Source organism: Eulemur rufifrons, chromosome 6, assembly GCF_041146395.1.
Source record: "Eulemur rufifrons isolate Redbay chromosome 6, OSU_ERuf_1, whole genome shotgun sequence".
Lineage (NCBI taxonomy): Eukaryota > Metazoa > Chordata > Mammalia > Primates > Lemuridae > Eulemur > Eulemur rufifrons.
The window spans coordinates 14,570,851-14,585,594 of NC_090988.1; the positions used below are offsets into that span (position 1 = coordinate 14,570,851).

Sequence of the window (14,744 nt, forward strand, 5' to 3'; positions counted from 1 at the left end):
TACCAATTTATTATTGCTCTGCTCCACTAAACTATAAATTCTATGAGGGCAGGAACTATATCTGGTTTATCACTGTAGACATAACACCTACTACTAGGTAGACAGTCAATAAATATTTAATGAATGAATGAATAAAGTGCATCTGGCTGGTAAGTGGTAAAACTAGCCCAGACATGACTCTAGAATCTGTGCTCTGAACTATTATGGTATGCATAAAATTAATTCATGTTTGGTGGAATTTTTGTGTGAAGTGAATTTTATAAAAATCTAAAAGTCTTTTAAAATTTGGTAATCCCTATGATAACCCTCCGTTGGAGATAGCGTACTTGATTGACTGCTCTTGTCCAAATTGGCAGTGTTGCTGGACAATATACATTATACTATATTTGGCAATTTGTTTACTAAGATGCCCAAACCAAGATTCCTTGCAATGATTCCTTCAACTCTAGCAAAAATTCTGTGAAATCAAATGAAATGACTTTGGGCAAGTTACTTAGCCTCTTTGAATCACTGTTTCTTCATCTATAAAATCAAGAAATAACTATAGAATCACTGCAGGGGACTTAAGGAAATAATAGATGCTAAGCCCTCACCACAGGGCTTAGCGATGGTAAGTCAATAATAACTGTAGTTTTTTTTTTTTTTAAAAAAAAATCTTAATTCTTTAATTGACTGAAAGACTCATCTTTAGGATCAACTAACCAGGTTTCCTTTTTTTTTTTTTTTAACTGTTTCTAAATGCTCACATAGTCCAGATGAATTGACATGTAAAGTCATCAAAGACTAATGAAACAGAGGGAAATGGGCAGGAGAGCTGCCTCTGAGGGGCACCTTAGGAACCCACAGGCAGGCTCTAAATCTGGACGAATAAGGCTCAAAATCTCCATTAGTTTACACTTTACGGCAATTGCAAACAATAGCTACAGTCCCATGCTGAAGTTGGTGCCATTCTTGGAATTTGTATTTGGCTCACGAATTTACATTTCCCACTAAGGTATAACTTCTTTTCTCAAGAGGTATATAGCAGCAACATGTTCTTTTCTAAATTACTTTTAAAGAGAAGTTTGATTCAGTTAATCAATTCTGCCTAAACAACAACAACAAAAAGGTAAAAACACTGATTTTTAGTCATGAGAATTACTTTCTTTCTTTGCCTCAAAGGACTTAGTTATCCAGTATTTTCCAAGTGCTCTATTTCATATGGTTTAATGAAAGTCTTAGGTCCCATTTTTCTTTGAGATCAGTTTGAGAGGACCATATTTCTTTCATGAAAAAGTCAGAATTTCTTTTCTGTCTCTCAGGTTTTGATTATTATTGTGACAAAACTAGACAGGCTGGCAGAGGAAGCCACAGAAGTTCTTCGAAAATCTGAAAGCCTAATAGATGGAGAGGAATGGGTTTTGAATAATAAATTCCTAGTGCAGTTCTAACTTGGGGGAAATAAAATAGAACTTTTGGTAAATATTTACATGTTTTGGAAAATAAAATCTTAGAGCAATATACAATAAATTTGAAGATTCATCAGAATGATGTTCTTTCCTTGCAACTCACCCCAAAGCCCTAAGTGTATACACACACACACACACACGCACACACACACACACACATACACATACACACACATACACACAGAGCTATGGAAATAAGATGGAACCTTAGCTGCCCTTAATAGCTGGGACTTTGGCTAAATGGAATGTCCAAGGAAATAGTTTTACAACATCCAGTGGAAAATTATTGGTGTTTTTATGTATCCTATGGATTTGATTGAATATTTATTTACTCATTTTTCAAGATTATCACTTTATTTTTTTTCATTATGAGATCATGTGTTTATGCGAAGGTAAGAACATCAAAGCATTTTGTTTCCTCCTTTAACATTAGTTTATCGTCTACAAGGAATTATTTTGTTAAATTCAAACTTTCTTCCTCAGGGCAATCCTGTCTTTATTCATATTTCATTTCTTGGTTCTTGGTTCCAGTAGATTTTTACTCATGGAATTAAATCTGAGAAGTCCTTGTTCTCCTTCTGATAGTATTTCCAAATATCTCAGAATTAAGATCATTTTCTCTGTCTTTTCATAAAAATCTGCTTATGAGTTTTAGTACAAACTAAACTGTTTTCTAGACATTTTTGGAAGGGGAAGATACCTGCGAGGGCATCTGGTCACCCACCGCCCCAGCCCTCCATCTTCTCCCAGCATCCTCAGCTGCACTTCGTTACATACTTGAATGAAATGTTCTTGTCCTACTTTCACAAAACTAAAACGTTCTGCTGCTCCCTTTCCCCCCATCCATGTGCATTTGCATTCTTCTGCTGAGATGGAAAGACTCAGCATAGAGTTGGAATGAATAATGTAGGAACCGATGAAAATTTTACACAAATAAAACAACAGGAGCAGGATTTGGTGACTCAAGTTCACATTTTGGAGGTGGCATTTAAAGAACCCATTTCTAAGAGTAGACCCAAAGATGAAGAGTTTTGTTGTCGTTGCTGTTTCTATATTAGATCACCCCAGAATGGTACTTTTTGGTTGAAGATTTAGAAACACAACCATACCTCTTACACCCTCTTATTGTGAAATGTATCAAATCACCATATTACAGTTCTATAGTTTCATCCTCCCAACGAAGCACAAAATACCCTAAGGCAGACGAAATAGAATTAGTTCATGCTGATGCCACAGTGAAGCCTCTTGTTTGTAGGAGTAAGGGGTGCTTCCTTGGAGGTCTACCAGGAAAGTTGACTTTTGCCGAATTTGTGTTCCTAGAGTATAATGCCTGGAATTACTAGAAAGTCCTCGTGGGTTGTGACTGCCTGAAACTATTTTTCATAATAAAAAATATTTAGAGTAGCATGATGGAGACATGTGTCCCTATGATGTAGGCAGCCTGGGCTTTGGGGGCAATTTGCCTACATAGCATATATTTAAATTGGCGGCAATCATTGGGTAAATTGTTCACTGTGGTCCCAGGGGATGTTTAAGATAAAGGTGGTGAGATTTCTCACCCTGTCAACTTAGTTCTTGAGTTCTGCTCAAGTTAACTAATGAAAGTAATTGTCTGTGAAAAGGACTAGGTTAAAAATCCAGTTAGAACATGCTAACACATGGGAGACACAAATAAAATCTCTAGAGACTGAGCATCTTTAGACTCACCTCGTTTCTGCTAATCTTAATATTCAGAACACTTTTTGTCTCTTGGAGGTTGAACAGTAAGCATTTAGGATCCTGGGCTTCTTCTTAAGGGCAAAAAATTGTGTTATGTGCTATCCACAGCTCTTTTTTCTCATTTTATGCCTTGACTGTTCTGGTACGACACCCAGATGCTTTCACATTATATATTAAATCATTGTCCCCTTGTCGAATCAGTTTGCCAAATTGCTTTCTGATCATGACTCTTCCGGAGAACAGACTCCTTCCCCTGACGGATGCAGGTTTTCCTTAGCAGTGTTTTGTAGTCAGCAGTGCAGACTCACGGAAAGTGCAAACGAATACACACTTATGATTCCTTGATTGCAATGACCCATGTACTCCCGTAAACCAAATTTAAGGACTAGGGTGACCTGTTGAATTAAGTATGTTTGTGGCAGATAAGAGGAAAATACTAGAAACCATGCCTCTTCAGCCTTGAATTATTATATAATTGACTTATTAGCAAATTTCTATGTGAATATAGTCTTTAAATTTAAAAAATTCTACTAATTCTGGGTAGCTCCAAAGCAAAGATTTTCAAGCCTTAATGTAATGAAATGTCATCTTTTTAAGTAAAATAATATATTTTTGCTCGACTAAAATAGGGAAATGTCAGTGAATTTTTGTACCCTAAAGAATTTCGTACGGAAATTCAAGAGTTAAGGGGAGAAAATCAAGAATTCTGTTTCGAAGTTTTTTTGTTCTTAAAAGGCTCAAAAGGCCACTATCATCCTAATATGTCTCATTAGAAGTTGAAAATGACTAAATAAACCTACACGCACAAGCACGCATAGATGAGTGGGTTTGTGTTTGTCTTTAATTAGTACTTTTTGCCATATATAACTTCAACTTAACACTTCTCCTCTAATTTCTCTGTCAAAATGCAGAATGATTTAGGATTGAACAATATTAAATACAGTGGTAAAGCATTAATTATGAAAGATGCATTAGCATAAGGTATTGTTATTTCATCTAATGGTAGACTATCTTAATTTTTAAAATATTTCACAGTTTATGCTAGTGAATAAAACAATAGCTAACTTAGAAGCTATGTGCAAACAGAAACACACAATGAAATGTGCAGTGAAAATTCTTCCTCCATTTGTTTCCTTAGCAAATAGAATTTGATTGCTGAGTTCTTCATGGAACGATGAGTCTTTTGTATTTTATTTCTAGCTATAGACACAGAGATCTGTCCCTCTGCCATGGAGATGTTGTCTTATATGAGAGTTGTATTTCAGCAAACATAATTAAACCATCACAAACAGAGCCTTCCATTAGTCAGCCCAGAGTTATTGCTGTTGTGCCGTAGACGCATATGAAAGTATTTCACATTCTGCTGGGGGAGAAAAAAAGACCGCTAAATATTTCATGGGCTTTTCTTGATCGAATTGTTTATTTCTCAACATTTTAAAGAGATACTTAATTTTTCTTGACAGCTATTTTTGTCAACATGTGATAGAAGTAGATATTAAGGGCAAAATTTGCATGGGGTGCCAAGAGCTGGTGTTTCCTGGAGTGATGCTTGCCGTGTGCATAAAAATAAATCTCATACTGTTCTCCAGAAATTGTCCTTGGCATTTGATGTGTTTTCTAAAACTATATTCTGGTAATCTTCTGCATCTAAGGTTTCGAGGTGGCGATGGGGTGGGGGGGTGGGAATCATAATTTGATTGGTGTGGTTCAATAGGTACACGGGTTTCCTGCAAAGATAAAAAGCAGACACTAGAGGGTGCTGTTTGATTTTCTTTTTCGCTGGGCTGTGCTGCGGATGTCAGTGCACGGGGCACTAAAAAATACCATCGTGTTCTCCTAGACAGGACCAATTGCGATGAAATACAAGCTATAGAAATCCCCTGAGTTTGGGGAGAGAGGCTGGGAGGTTCAGGCTGGGCTAGATGCTTAATTAATTCAGAATTAGTAAAGAAGTAATTCTTTATTACCCTGGCCCTACGTGATTGTCATCATTTGATAATTACTTAATTCCTTTGGTTGAAAGAAATTTTATTAGATTTCAAGCTCTTGCTAAATGTCAAATGGTTCTAAAAATAGCTATAATATTAGACAATGTTAAACAATTAGTGCTCTCAAGTTTTGCCACTAGGATTTTGAGTAGAGCACATACCTAGAGTCTGCTCAGTCGACTTAAACTATTGGTTAAGAAACTGATTATAGAATTCCCAAAGGTCATAAATACCAGACCGCAAGATGATGTTTCTTTTGATATCAGACAAATACCAAGTCAACGAGATGCCCAAATAACTTCCCTTTTAACCTTTGCTAAGCGTGTGTTTTCCCCCTCCCCTCTTGGAGACAAATCTTTCTGAGCAGCAAGGAAAGGCAATGTTCTGGAGTTATCTTAATATATACCATCATAGGGCTTACATTTGTCCAGTGTCATTTGTAACATAAGAATATTTGGAAAAAATCTTCATGTTCTCATTTTATATTAAGGTATTGAGGCAGTGAATGATTTGGGATTGAAGCAGAGAATGAGTGGAAGTCAGGGTGCCTTCCAGAAGTAAACTAGTTTTTAGCTCTGCAAAAGCATTTGTCTTTAAGCTAGATAGAAGTGAGTGACACAAAGACAACGTGAGAGCCGTCCCCACTGATTTCCAGTTCTCCCCTCAAGGCACCGGGGAAGTTTGCACTTCCTCCTCTCTGAAAGCTAGTTACAGCCACGGGACTTGCGTTGGGCAATGAAATGGGAACAGAAGAGATATGTGTCACTTCTGGGCAGAAGCCTGGAAGATCTGGGGCGTGATTCTCCGTGCTCTCTTCCCTAGCTGAGTGAACCTTGAAGCCACATGTTGAGCTGGCAGCAGCAAAAGATAATAAAGCCTCTGTCAACCTCCTTTCCAGGACGACAGTGAGGAGCAGAGTCCACTTGTATGAACAAGAAAGAAACCTCTGTTGCTTAAGCCATGGAGATTCTGGAGTTTTCTGTGATGGCATCACCACCTGGCTTATCCTGATGAAAGACAAGGGCAGGATACCAACCAAGTGAGAAAACCAAAGGCCAAGAATAAAAGTGTGACAAGAAGGGATTTAATTAAAAAGCTAAAAAAAACAAAACAAAACCCGTAGTTTTTAACGGAGTAATTCCTAATGACTTTGATGTGTGAATCAATGAAGAGGAGTTATCGTATAAGTGACATACCCTTTCCTCCCGGTATGTTTCTAGTTAAAATTCATCTGAGAAACTCAAGCAAAACAACAAATGAGACATTATTGTGTTCGACTCAATCTGTTTGATTTTGAAACCTAAACCTCCAGTGGTGTCAATGGAAATGGTGCATGAGCTCATCAGAACCTTCTGATCTTGGAGTGTGGAGTTGAGGTTTTCATGTAAACAAAAAGCATGCACATGACTTCAGCTTCTATCTTGGTGAGCACAAAGCATTGTGTCTCAACTGAAACAGATGGCTTGATTCCATGATGCATCTCAACGCTCAATATTTTCCCAAAAGATCTTAAGATGTCCAGGCAGAAGCAGACACACATTTTTCCCCACCAATACTAGTTGTCCTCTTAGCTGCCTAGCGTGTGTGGCTGCTGGGAAAAGCTAGAATTTGTTGACTCTCTGGGGACTGGAAGGACAGAGCAGCTCAGGGCAGACTCAGCTACACCCCACTTCTTCAGACCAGTGACAGCATGCTGTGGGCACCTTTGACATGCGGGACAACAGCCGCTGCACCCACACCCATGTTCCAGGACACTAAGTGCTTTTGCTCAGCTTTTCAGAGTTCCCAGAAAAATACAAAAATGCTATCAGCTTAAATCCGAGACAACTTCAGAATAAACTTGAAGTGGGTTTTATTTTGTTTTTGACCTTAAAAAGAGAGGCACTCCAGGGATATATTTAGCAGGCCCTCCATTTTGTGGTTAATTACAGTAAATGTGTGTTTGTATACCACTTACAAAAGAGGACGCTGTGTGTTCTCTTGTACACAGCACCTTAATGCTCTGCTAGCACTCTGCACACACACGGGGACAGCAACAGGACAGCGCGTTAACGCTCTGGCCAGCGGTGCCCACCTGGCCCAACTGCTGCTGCTGCCGCCGCTACTTCTTTGTTTTCGATCAGAGCATGCTATTCAGTGTACAAAGCTTGACATCCTTAAGAATGATTCCAGCCACCAAGCAATGAGAATACTTGAACACAAGTTTATTTAAGGATAAAACACATTAAAAATGATTTGGTTGATTTGTAAAAAGAGAAGGATCGGGTTTGAGGGGGCAGGTTGGGGGATGGGGTCGTCCAGGTCAACAATATCCCCAGTGGCCAAAGCTGCCATGGCAAGGTTGGAGGACACAGTGGGTGGGGAAGGGGCTTATCATAAACAGAAGGGGGCCGCACATGCACATCTTGGTTCAGACACTTGCAAACGTCAGAAAGGTTCCTTAGAGGGAGTCACACCTTCCAGTCATCACTTCCAAATTGTTCCAACAGGCCCTCGCTCTGCAAAAGCTGTGATCCAGAACTAGCACGGGCTTGACAGAGTTCTCTGGTCGGATTTCCGGTCAGATTTCTCTGCCCAGGATTTTTTTCCTTTACTGGCTTTTTGTGTGGACCAAAGGTTCTAGTGACAGCTGTTTGGGAAATCTGGGCAAGATATATGTGTTCCACAACTGGCTTTTAGAAGCCCTGTTGCATACTGTGAAAGAGGAGCTTGGAATGTCACTCATTTCCGGACCTGTGACCGTCGGAAGCAGGTGGCGTCACTTTGAGATGCTGGACACTTTCAAATAGGCTTTGACTTAAGGGCACACGCTTTTATCCTACAGGGAGTTGAAGTAAGTAAATTACAGTACTTTATATAGCAACCTTGAGTTAATTATGAGGTTGTGCCTGATTTATAGACAAAATGCCATAATGATATCTGGGTTATGATGAGAAGAAGCATCCAAACTTGAAGTTCAATGGAAGAATTAGAGGCTGTGAACAGAGAGGAACATAGTCAGTCCCATGGGGGCTAAAATACCTCTTTGCTAGGGATCAGATGTCTTTGCAGTACTTGACCAAATAAAGCAAATTTCCCTGCCAAGAACCCACTTTATCCAAATGGCCCTGACTAGGGCAGCAAAGTGGCAGAATCAATCCAATCTTCAGGAGAGTCCTGCTGACCTCACGGGGCATCAGGGACACCAGGTGCTAAAGCTTTCTTGTTTGCTGGAGCAAATATCCCAACCCCAGCCCTAGCCCAAGTAGACGTGGCAGGCAGATTTAGGGCCAATATATTGTCCTTACATGGTTGGATAATTTATTCTTTTTTAATTATCTTCATCTTTTAGATGAAACAGCAGGGACCAAAACGTTACAAAAAGAAAGAAAAAGAGGCACTAGAATTCCATGGGCCTTTCCCCCATCTTTCCCTGCTTCATTTCGGGAATTTTCATAGGAAAGTTGCCGACTGAGTGGGCTTTGAACCTGAATTTCTCCCAGAGTGCAGACCCCGCTGTGCGCCCTAGCTGCCCGCCCCGAAGTGGAGGGGCGTCTACCTCTGCAGCTCTTGCCGTCCGCCTGCAGGGTCCCCGTCACGCAGCTGCACAGAGGCCCGTCCACCCGGCTCGTGCAAATCTGCTCACACCCTCCGTTGTCCTCACACCAGTCCAGCCCTGCAAAAGAGCAGTTGGGCACATGAACTACACAGTCCGACCCTTCAACTGGTATCGCAGGGCAAGGCTTTAACGAGGGAAGAGGACAAAGAGCAGCCCAATGCCACTGAGTTTTTTAAAGTCAATGAAAAGATCTCTCCAAGGAAGCAGGCGGTCCTCAGCAACTGGTGTCCCCGCCACCAACGTCCTCATCCACCGGGCTCACGTCATAGGGGAGGCACATCTGAGCCTTCCAAGACCATTGTTTTAATAATTTATAGCGTGGTTTAGGAAACATACATACTTTTTCTCCTAATAGGTCCCACTGAAATGATCTGCTCTTTAGGTTCTTTTGTGTAACCTGTGGCAGTCCTGGAATTCTGTGGGCAAGTCTGCAAGACAGAACACCAGAGGGAAAATTTCACACAATTAAGCTGACAACTTATTCTCCACCAGGCTTCCACCTCCACAAGAGGCAGTGGCTCTGGCCTCAAGCACTACTGCTGCTTAGATTAATTAGAACCAATGCATTCTTGATCACTGAGTCCACTGGGACCCTAGTCTTTATGTCGAGCAGAGTTAAATATACTCTCCACACTGGAGTTAGATTCAAAGAGGCTCCCTGTCCGGGAATGAGGATTGCTGTGTCTCATCGGACGCTAATGGATGCAGCAGCGTCAGTATGTAGCTCTGACCATAACTCACATCTCAATTCTGCAAACGTGGGGTAAGCTTAAAGCTGGAAAGTTAAAGGTTAGGGGCCACCTATCAGGACAGTCAAATCTTAAGGACATAGCCATAGGTGGTGGGGATGGAAGCCTGGTATGAACAGATGATTGGTTTGTCACCTCATCCCAGTGGCCCTGGAGTAGATGGGATGGCTGTAGCACACCTGGTTGAGCTGTGTCCTGACCCCAGGAGTTCGGTTCTGCAGTGGAGTGGAGCTTGGCCCAGTGGCCACCAGATTCAGTTTGCCGGGCTCACTGTCTCCCCGAGACTCCAGTGCAGCGGTTCTCAACCAGGCCAGCTGGCCATGTCTGGAGACACTTTTGGGTGCCGCAACTAGGGAGAATGTGCTACCAGCATCTAGTGTGTACAGGCCAGGGATGCTGCCGTGCCCAGAACAGCCCTCACAACAAAGAATGATTTGGTTCAAAATGTCAATAATGTCAAGGTTTGAGAAAGCCTGGTATAGTGTTAAGCCAATGACCAGTGGGCATTTCAGAGCTAGAGGACTAAGCAGACATCCTTCCACGTGTCCTCCCTCTTATTGTTCCACCAAAAATGACTGACTGTCCACTCCTCAGCGTCCGCGGACGATTCCAGTTCAGCTGCCTGGCATGCGTGATCCCTGTGCTGGGACGCTGGGACACTAGGACAGTGAGAAGGAAGTCTAAGCATTGCATTTTTACACTCGCACTCACGATTTTACAGGAGTACTTTTCTGAGTCACAGAGTGACACCGCGCAGTGAAGGTGAACTTCATCGTAATCCCCAATGAATTTAAAGACGGTGACGTGAAAGCGACAGGTTAGGGAGACCCCGTTCTCCTCGATGCCGATGGTGTTGTCCTTGATGTTCTGACACCTGCTCAGAAAAAATAATGGAATCCTAGCTTCACATGTTCCCCTTTAATCCTCATCTTCATTTCAAAATTTCACATTTCACATAAAGCCATCGTAAACGGTAAAAATGCTTTTACATTTGAAAGTGACCTCTGGACTGCATGGGCTTGCCATTTATTATCACTCCCTCGTATTTTCATAGCTTGCTGTGAAACATCGGATCCCACCTCGAATTAGCATCCGAACTGCAACTAAACCAAAGTGCCTGTCGGGACCACACGCGATCTCCCCACGCTTGTGTCTCATTCCGTCCCCTCATAACGCTGTGTTTTACTGATATCAATTTAATAAACACAAGATTAGCTCTTACTTCTCTGTACTTTCTTCAGTTAATTATCTATGTTGGCAGCGGCCCCTGACTCAAACCCTCCTGGGAAATCTTCCCACATGTTAAAATAGGTAGGAGCTGGAAGGGAAGGAGGAGCCGTCAAGGATGAGCCGCAGACTGTTTTGATGTAGCTGACTGCCTGTTTTCTCAACTCCCTTCCTTCTTGTGGTATTGAGCCAACAGGCAGCCACAGCCAAGACGTCCCTCGGGCACAGATATCTTGCTTCAGCTACTTAGAGTTCCCCAAACGAATCACAGTCTTTCATGCTCCAGTGTCTTTTCATGCAATGTGTCTCCCACCTGGAAGGTCTTTCTGCTCTTCTCCCGGTGCCGAACTCCTGCTCTTCCTACACCACCAGTATCCCCTAATCATGCCCAGGTGAGGTGGGGACAGGTAGCCTTTCCTGGATTTGCCAACAGCACCCTGTTGAGCTCCTTGAGTGTAGGAATCAAGTCGTATTTCCTCACTGTTGAGGCATGTAGCAGGTGTTTGAAGATCTTTGTTGGGCAAATGAATGAATGAGTGAATGAATTGTGCTGCCATGGCCAGAGATGCCCCTGAGGAGCCAATAAGCTATTTAAATGATAAAGATAAAAAGGGTGACTCTTTTTCTTATGTTTCCTTCCCCTAGCCCACAGGATTAAGTAGCTTTGCGATAAGGAAAATTAAAAATTGAAGTTTTCCTTCAGCATTCCAACACCTATTAAGTTTTGTAATTAGTCTTCTAGGCAAAATGCAAGTTGTTTTTTAAGGCAAGTCTCTTCAATGCTTTGAAACAAAAACTTACACACCATACTTTTCCTTGTCACTGCTATTTGTTTGGACAATCTAACTTGTTTTCAAGGATTCTAACACACACCTTCCCTCCTAACCAGGGAGAAGACTTGAGGGTGAGGTCTCGGTGGGCAGGACAACTGCCCGGGGGTCTCCCTTAGAGTGAGCCAAGCCAAGCACTAGAATCTTCAGTCCAGAACACTTGTCTTCCCTCTGTCTAGGCACATGAGAGAGCAGAAGTGGCCTGTGTACCCCCAGACTTCTGAGCCACCGGTAGAAGTTGGTGCTGTCTCTGCCCTCCGCACAGCGAGGGAGGAACAAGTGACCCCCAAAATACTCCAGTGGACCCATTTTGCTGGTCATTCATTAAGCACTGTTCTTTGGGGAAAAAAAAATAATCACATCCCTCCAAGAAAAGTCAGGAGGACTGATGGATTCGAATTCTCCCACATGATGAAATCACTTCCCGCCCTACAACAGTTTAATTTGAAGGCCTTTATGCAGACAGACCCTGGGGTAAGTTGAGATTTATTAACATGCTCACTGGCTCTTTCTCCGTCTCTGGGTCAAATCTATTAAATACTATTTTTAAAATGCTAAATGTTGCCGTGTCCTTCAAAGGAGAAGCAAGCCCTGTAATCGGGGTGTGCATTTGCAGAGTGGCTCAGATCTGAGCCCTTTTATGTTGGGAAAGGAATATGATAAGTGGAGGAAAGAAACATGAAAAAAAGGAGAACTGTGACATTGACCCACGAGGCTAGGCCTGCAAGACACCGAGTGGTCACCAAGACCCTCCCTCTGCCTCTAAGGAAGAGAAACACCAATTCAGAAAGACAAATGCCTTAGTGAGGTCTTTGCTGAATACACCACAGTATACATCAGCAACCCATGCCACCCACCACGCCTGGTCAGTTAGGGAGTCAGGGTGTCCTGATACCTAAAAGGATTCCTTCTCTGCTCCTTGAAAGTTGGGTGGCCTAGGGTGGGCTCTGTGCCTAACCTCTCTAAGCCTGTTTCACCTGAAAAATAGCGGTTGTCTATTGTTTACCTTCCCAGAAGCACACTCCTCTTCTCCAAGGGGACCCCGGCTCCTTCCATCTCCCTCCCCTGGGAGGAAGCCTGCACGGAATGTCCAAGCTCTGGGATCACGCTAGATCTCCACACAATTCAGTGGCTGCAGCAGCACCTGGGCTCGCAAAGGTGGGCAAGCTTCCAAATAAATCAGTAGCCTGCTGATTACCAAAGGTGTGTCGGGAAGGGAAACAGAATCCCCCTTCACCCCTTCACTGGGCTTCAAGCCTCTCTGGGTTTGATCCTCGCCGATCTCTTCTCTTTTTCTGTTTCCTGCTCTGCTCCACAATTTCCCTGTGTGAGGTCCCTGGCAGGCTCTGGCACCTCCTCCTCTGAACTGCACCTGAGCTGTGCCTGTTCCCCGCCCTCCTTTACCTGATACTCTTCCTTCCCTCCACGACACTCCAGCAAGCAATGTCTCTAGTCGGCCATCTTGCCTCCCAATTATGATTTGGTTTTGCAACCACTAAATGCCTTGTTTTTTGTATAAGCTAGCTTGAATTGGTCCCTACCACTTATAATAAGATGAATTATGATTAATACAGTCACCTCCTTTAAGAACTTTTGTAGGCTTCAAGACGACTGACTAGAGGCACCCAGCACGTGTCTCCTCCACAGAGAAGGACCAAAACAGTGAGCAGATAATCACAAGTCGAATAGAGCATCTAAGACAAAACACTGGAATTCAGCAGGGAAGTGACAGGAAACCTCTGAGGTGAGAAGGAGAAGGAAGTGAAGCAGCTGGCCCACCTGGGATCAGCTTGGAGCCACCAGAAACTCCCCAGTGTGCAGAAAAGGTAAGCAGTGGCTCCCCAGCAAGTCATGTTTCCATCATGAATTCCGGCAATCCTAGCCATGGGAGAGCCCCCTACACCCTTGCAGGCCCTTAGGTGAGTGTACAGAGCTGCCTGGATCCACATAATGGCATTGCTGCATAGAGAGAGTTTACACTGGATCCCACGCACCCCCTGTGACACAAGCAGCTGCAGCGTGGTGCCATTTTGACAGCCCAGTCCCCACCAGACTACATATTGTCCTGGGGCCCAGCAGCCCTGGCATCTCCCATCCCCAGAGCTTTGCTGACATCCCCCAACATCCAACTAGAGGGCTGCAGTGTACAGACTCCAGCTGGACCCAGAAGTGCGGCCAGGTCTCTGGCACTCTAGCCCACGCAGTGTCCCATACCCTGGGGAATGGGAGATGCAGTGCACCAGGGAGGCTGCCCCTGGGGAAAAGGGAGCTGAAGCACATGCTCTCCAGAGCCTGAGAACAACCTGCCTGGGGCCACTGCCACTGAGAGCAACCCTATCCCCCCCCAGCAGCAGGACCACCACACACTTGTAGTCCCTTCAGGGGACCTGGGGACTAGCACACCCAGGTGCCATCCTGGGGCCTGAGGACAGGTCCATCCTGCCTGCTGCTGCCAGCACCCACACACGTCATCCAGGGGCCTGGGAATCGACTCACTCCACCTGTCACCACCAGCACCCACACAGGCCTTCCAGGGGCCTGAGAACAGGCCCATCCAGGCTGATACCACTGCTGCCACTGGTATCAAAGTGTGGCTTCTGGTGCCATCTGGGGGCCTAGGGATCAATCCACCCCACCCCACCACCACTAGTGCCTCTGTATACCACTGGGGGCTGGACAACAGGCCTGCGCTGCCTTCTATAGCCTGTGCCCCTGTGCACCATTTGGGCTCCTGAGGACAGGCCTGCCCAGGCTGCCACTGCCAGTGCCCATGCATGTCATCCAGGGGCCTGGAGATTTCTCTGCCATGCCTGCCACTGCTAGTGACCATGCACATCTTCTAGGAGCCCGAAAACAGGCCTGCTCAACCTGCCACCACCACTGGCACCCACCCATAACCACTACCTAGAAGCCTGGGGACTGCCCCACCCAGCCTGCCACCACCACTGCTGGCACCTGCGTGTGCTATTTGGGGGCCCAAGAGCTGGCCTGCTGCTGTTAATGCCATCACTAACACTATGCAACCTTCCCAGGGATCTGAGGACCCACCCACCCACCTGGCCTATCATTGCCACTGCCAGCAGCTGAGCAAGCCAGCTGGGGGCCCAAGGATCAGCCCACCCAGACCTGCTACCAAGAGTACCTGCATATGCTACCAGGGACCCAAGGACCAGCATGCAAGGCCT

General features: G+C 44.2%; 1 protein-coding gene across 5 annotated transcripts in view; it reads right to left on the reverse strand.

Moving 5' to 3' along the window:
• Positions 1 to 7,338: 7,338 nt before the first annotated feature.
• TECTA (tectorin alpha) overlaps positions 7,339 to 14,744 on the reverse strand; it is a 76,826-nt gene continuing 69,420 nt past the window's right edge. For 4 of the 5 annotated variants that reach the window (XM_069470771.1, XM_069470768.1, XM_069470769.1 and 1 more), the window contains 4 exons: positions 10,214 to 10,376; positions 9,094 to 9,181; positions 8,694 to 8,810; positions 7,379 to 8,130 (listed from right to left, as the gene is read on the reverse strand). In XM_069470771.1, coding sequence (XP_069326872.1) covers positions 8,030 to 8,130; positions 8,694 to 8,810; positions 9,094 to 9,181; positions 10,214 to 10,376 — 469 coding nt within the window. In that variant the 3' untranslated portion in view covers positions 7,379 to 8,029. Of the gene's footprint in view, positions 8,131 to 8,693; positions 8,811 to 9,093; positions 9,182 to 10,213; positions 10,377 to 14,744 lie in introns of all 5 variants that reach the window. The other variant, XM_069470770.1, reaches the window with a different exon arrangement.